At 38.3% G+C, this 6,355-nt stretch overlaps 1 protein-coding gene across 1 annotated transcript; it reads left to right on the forward strand.

Annotated features, from left to right (window-relative positions):
- The first annotated feature begins 2,415 nt into the window (after positions 1 to 2,415).
- Positions 2,416 to 6,120, forward strand: LOC148195352 (uncharacterized). Its single transcript, XM_088094667.1, has 4 exons — positions 2,416 to 2,737; positions 5,106 to 5,215; positions 5,302 to 5,426; positions 5,557 to 6,120. Exons 2-4 carry the CDS (start codon positions 5,134 to 5,136, stop codon positions 5,788 to 5,790), a joined length of 441 nt encoding a protein of 146 aa, XP_087950793.1. The 5' UTR covers positions 2,416 to 2,737; positions 5,106 to 5,133; the 3' UTR covers positions 5,791 to 6,120.
- The last annotated feature ends 235 nt before the right edge of the window (positions 6,121 to 6,355 follow it).

Here is a 6,355-nt window from a genome sequence, read left to right on the forward strand (position 1 = left end):
ACCAAATTCGAACGTTCATGATTTAAACATAAGAACATCAGATTTAAGACCGAACGCTACACTAACTAATTCACCAAAACGAACGTTCAAGATCTTAAACCTAAGAATATCAAATTACTGACTGAACGCTTACTAATACACCCAAAACCGAACGTTCCAGATTCAAACCTAAGAATATCAAATTTAGATCGAACGCTTAAATCACTAAAACACCAAAACCGAACGCTCAGTCTAAAACATCAAAACCGAACGCTTAGACTGAAACATAAAAATTTGAATGGAACCATAAAACGCATAGTATGACCGAACGTTCATGCACAAATTAAACTTAAGCATAAAACGCAAACCCAGAAACACAAACTTGAATGGAACCAGCGACTGAAAGCAAGCATGAACAATAAAATCCTACCATGGCAGCGTGAAAGAGATAATGAACAGTAAAACTTGCAGCACAATGAACACTTAAAGCGTAAAATGAATAAGAAACTTGAGTGGAGAAACAAATTCAACTAGAAAATTTCAAAGAGACTGAGTTCAATACATGAAAATGGGAAAGAAACCAAAACCTAAACCTCCCCAAATGGGAAAGAAACCTAAACCTAAACCTAAACCCCTCTTTTTCGTCCACCGAACAGTCGACACTCCGGCGGCACTCCGGCGATGCTCCGGGACAGGGACGGAAGCAGGTGGGACGAAGCGAGACCTTGAACGCGCCCCTAGTTCGCTGGGCCGGATGGAAGACGACATTGAATCGGAACCGGCTGGAGGGGTTGAATAGCTCCGACACGGCCTTCAACGTTGTCCGGCGGCACCCCGGCAAGCACTTCGTCGGACCTCTCTCTCTCGAACTCCCTTTCTCCAACTCTCTCGGCCTCTCTCTGTCTAGGTCACAGCCTCCCTCTCAATGTTCGCGATTCTCTCTCATGTTCGAAATGAATTTCAAATTTCAAACTAAACTTCTAAACCTGCCCGTCCCTTGCCACGTCAGATTTCGGCAGCTTTTTCATTAAAAACGTGGACCGCTCACATTTAGACACGTGTCCCGTGTCTAAATGTTGTCAAATGAAGTTGTTCAAGTATCATTTTCCAACTATTTAATCAAATATCAACCGAACAGTATAAAATAAACCTTGACCGAACGAAATAAATTCACACTTAACCGAACAGTGTTAAAATCAAGACTTAACCGATCAGCATGAACTAACGACCGAACGTTCATCTAATCACTAATACTCCAAAACCGATCGTTCGACATCCAAAACTTAAGGATAAGCAACTCAAGACCGAACGCTTATTAATCTACCAAATTTGATCGTTTAAAGATTCAAACCTAAGAATCGATATTAAGGACGAACAATTGCAATCAATAATACCCAATACCGAACGCTCAACATGACTTCCTGTAAATACCAATTTAGAGACGAACGCTCACAATCCCTAGTTCACTAAGACCGAACGCTACACTCACAATGAAGTACGAACGCGAACGCTCGTCAAACTGAAGACCGAACGCTCAACCTATTTTGGCCGACCACTAATTGGTCGAGCACTGTGCGGACGAACGCGCGTTTCTGCAGAATTCTGCAGAATCGCACCAGATTTCCAGAAACCCCATTTTTCATCTCCAAAATTCCCAGATTTGCATCAAATATAGTATATTTCAATCAATAAAAAAAAAAAATCTAACTCCCCTTACCTCTTGAAGACTTCCTTGAATCTTGAAATGCAGTGTGTGGATCTCCTTCCAAATTCACGAGCTCTCCACTTCTCCTCTCCCAGATCTGCAGCAAGCTTTTCACTCTTCCAGATGCAACACCAAACACTCCTCTTGAATCAATCTCCCCAGGACTTGCAATCCAAGGCCTCCTTGCACTTCAGGAGCTCCCAACTTCACCCTCTCACAGATATGGTAGCAACTCTTCCAATCTGTAAAGCCCCTCCAAAACTCCTTGAATCTACCAACTCTTTCCTTTAAGAAGAAGAAACCATGCACTCCCCAGCTTCTCCCTCCTTCCTTAGTGCTGTGCCCACTGATGATGAAGATTCCTGGTGGCTGGAGCACTTCCAGGTGGAGAGACCCACCACCCATTTTTGTTGTTGCTGGAAGAATGGAGCCCCCACCACTTACCGCTGCATCATCTGCTGTTAGGTAGCCGCCCCTCCCACTTTCAAAAAGAAAGTAGGACGTGCAGTCCTTACAATGGTTCTCTTCCTAAACAAAAATTTTATATTTTTTCAAATAAAAAATTATATTTTTTCAAACCAAAAAAAATAATCAAACTTCATAAAAAATTAATCAAACTTCATAAAAAAAAAGTGAGATTGAAGAAATAAACTTCGTGTAGTGATAGGGGTGAAAGTCTACTTAAAGAAATCTCCTTAAAACTAGTTTTCTCATACAATATGAAACCCTAAAATCAATTTTGCCACGGTACACTCTCGCCCTTTCTTATACAATCGGAAGCCCTAATATTTGTTCCCATCCTTCTCCTTCTTTTTCCCCATTTCTGGAATAAACTGAGTGAAATTAGTGATTACTGTATAAAACCTTAGGAAAACTCCCAAACCCGTGTTGCATTGGCGAGGGCCTTAATAGGTCTCAAATTCAGTCCTTCGAAATCAAGTTCTTCAACTGGAAATTTGAGAAGCTCAAACCCGCTGCCGAGGAGGTCGAACACGTGGTGGCGCTAATGCTTCTCCTGTGAAGGTCAAATACAGTGTTGTGATTGTCCTAAAGGTGAGATTTTTAAAATGGTACATTATAAAATTGTAAGACATTTGTTTATTTTGATGCATTTTTGTGTTTGGAATTGGTATTGGTTTGGATTCTGAGATTTTCAGTGATATGATTTGGTTTTCCAGTGGTAGTTGTAATTGCACCTCTTTCTGTGTTTATTGGTTTAGGTCCTTCCTGTATATATGTGATTCTGTGAGTTTGTAGGGTATAAAAATAGGGTTATGGATACAGATGTGATGGATTTGTTTAGAAATAAAACAATGAAGAATTATAGAATACATTGAAATATTTGGGAGAAGGGTTTTGGATGAAGATGAAGAGTGAAAGAGTTCTAGAGATATGGAGTGAAATGGGGTCCATTGCTTGTATAAGTGATTTGTTTGGTGAAATCTCTGTGATTTGTGTAATTAGTAATTGTAGTATGGCTGACATTACCAGTAAATAATGAAGACAAGCTTTTGTATTTCTATCGGCTGAGAGATCTCTCTCAAGGTTTATTCTTAATCCATACACTGTCCACGATCACTTCTGGCTGCCCTCTGCAGCTGCTGACCTCCATAGCTGGTGCACCTCATCCAACAAGAAGCAACTGTGGTGGTCATTGAGGTAACGGCTATCCATTCTCCATTATCGCTTCTGGTTGCCCCCTGCCACCGCTGACCTCTAGATTTGGTGCACCTCGTCCAGCAACAAACATAGTGGGCATTGAGGCAACAAATTCCACACAGCCACCACATGCTACCCTTCTACACAGCTCAGTCATGTGTGTGAGGTCCACACACCATACTAGGATGACCACAAAACCGCTACATTTCTTCCAGTGGTCTCATGGGCTCCTCTAGTCTCAATTTCATCCTTGTTTCGGGTTTCAAACCTTGTCTTAGTTGTGGATTATAAAAGAAATCATATGTTGGACTTCTAAAAAATCTTTAGTTGAGCTTGTTAGATGACGTTTGTAGAAATCATAACCTTAAATTCTAGACCTTAAATCCTAGATTCTAGACTCTAACCCGAGACCCCAAATCATAAACCACAAATGCAAAACTGTAATTTTTTAATTTTGTTATGCTTTTTTATTTTAATAATTATTGTAGTAATACTTTTTTATTTTTTGTCATAAGAAAAAAAAAAGTGAACAAGGACATATGACATATGTTATTAGAAAAATATAAACTTAAGTACACTGGATAAGTTAGTTTTAAGATGATAATAATTTTGTGGCAATTGGAAAGAGAAAAAATGGGTATATCATGGACCTGATCATCAATAAAATGAGACGTGATTTTGGGGTGACCCATTTTGACAATTACCATTTGTCACCCCAGAAGGCGAAGGAACCTATACTTTCATATCACTCCTAAGAACCCTATACTTTCACATTCACAAAACCTAACATCAATTTCTAGATATCTATCATCAACCTAGAGCTCCGGTTCACAATTTGATCTCCAAGCAGTAAAAGAAAATCTTCTATCTCCCGGTCACTTGCAATTAGTTGTGCTACCTGAAGCCTGTTTTCGTTGGTGTATGCCACTTGTTCCCTCTAGACCAGGTTTACCTTTTTCTCTTGTCTTTTTGGTTTTGGTTATTGACAAGCCTGTGTAATTGTTTTTCCACCCATTGTTTACTTCATGCAATTCGTGCACAAATTTTGTGATTTAAATTGCTTATTGTACTTTTAAACTGATTGGATAGTTGTATCTGAAATTACATAATCTGATTTCAGGATGTTTGGATGTGCAAAACTGATAGATATACCTTTATAGGCTAAGCTTATTCACCATTTATGACAAATGAACTCTATTCATAATACTCCATTTTTCAATTATAGCAATATTTAATATAAATAAAAAGAAATTGGTGACCATAGGTTGAAGTACATAAACCCCAAAATGATTATATATGAGATATGAGAAGATGATTAAGGATAATACATGTCCCATGAACTTGCGGAGGTTGCTGGAATTGTTGGCAAAAGTGTACATGAGAATGATTGGCTGTCACGTACACACCAAACTTGGCAATTTCTAGAATATCTTTGGAAGTGCCTAGAGATGACTTCGTATCTTTCCTATTACCAACAAACACCAATACCAGCAGCAACAGAATCAAGCACTGTGTTTGAAATCAATCAATAAATAAAGAGGAAAATTTATCTGAATCAGTCACCATAACCAAACATAAACAGAGATATGAAATATTTCATTTTCACCTGCGCGAACCAGGATATATGCAAAGTTATCTTATTGAGTTGATAATGTGATTGGAGCATCACCTTATATTTTTTTTACTTGAATGTTGCTGCACCAGTCATAATTAATCTGTTTCACAGTTTTTTGAAAATTTCCAGTGTTCTAATTTGTCTCAGGTTGTGTCTCTGTCACATAGAAAACACCATGAATTTTGCAGCATCATTTTACAGAAGATTGAATGTCAAGGAACTTGTGACAAATATTCCTGTGTATAGAAGCACCAGTGGTATAGCCTCATTATCCTATATTGGCTACTGTATGATGTCTTTCTAAAGTAATATAGACTAATGATTTTTTGACCCACTATTGTAGATGTATCTGGAGAAGGTTTGAGTATGGTGTTCAGGCGCTGGGCTACCAAAAAGACTGCTGGTTCTACCAAGAACGGACGGGATTCAAAACCCAAGAACCTTGGAGTGAAGAAATTCGGTGGGGAGGTATTTTTCTACACTTTTTAGTACTAATTATTGCCATGCAGGTAGAGGAAGTTAGAACTGAATCTAGATGTTCTGAACATGGTTCATTGACTTCATTCACTCATGATGTAACTCTTCTCTTTCTATGCAGAGGGTGATACCTGGAAATATCATTGTTCGACAACGTGGCACTCGTTTTCATCCAGGAAACTATGTCGGACTTGGGAAAGATCATACTCTGTTTGCATTGAAAGAGGGATTGGTGAACTTTGAACGGAACAAGCTGACTGGTCGCAAATGGGTGCATGTTGAACCTAAGGAAGGCCATGTTCTCCACCCTTTGTATGCAAATGCCTCTGCTTCTGAAGTAAAGGTTGCTGTGTAAGTCTCACCAATGTCATCCATGATAGAAATTTTTTATCTGGTGACAGAATTCAACTTACCTTCTTGGCTATGTGAACACCGATATGTTCTCACTCTGCCTTTATTAATACCTTCTTTAATTGAAAAATGGGTTAGTTGGCTGGTACATACTCTTCTATTGGAATTATTTAAAAGAATGACCGTGGAAGGAAACATGAGTTGGTACTTAAACATGTTTAGGAGTTGCTCCTTTTATTTGTTTGTTTAACTATATTTGATTATTATATGCAGTATTAGCTAGCATAGCAACATTTATTTTGATTAATAATGGTACAAGTCTTTGAGGGCCAAACTAATTTGTTAGCGCAACCAAGAAGGGTGTTTGCACGGTATTTAATGTATAATCACCTGTTCTGGTAACTTTTTGCTGTTGTGGATGGCTATATTAACAATAAAATATTTCTTGTGAGGTGAGTAATGTGTAACAATAAAATTCTATTGTTGAATTTAAACTATCGTACGTTTGTTAAATAGTGGGTTTTTCATGAAAAAGAGAGTAAAATAGTCATCAATGTTTAACACAATTA

This window comes from Vigna umbellata, chromosome 7, assembly GCF_029865625.1.
Source record: "Vigna umbellata cultivar VRB3 chromosome 7, Vumbellata_1.0, whole genome shotgun sequence".
In the NCBI taxonomy this organism is placed as follows: Eukaryota; Viridiplantae; Streptophyta; class Magnoliopsida; order Fabales; family Fabaceae; genus Vigna; species Vigna umbellata.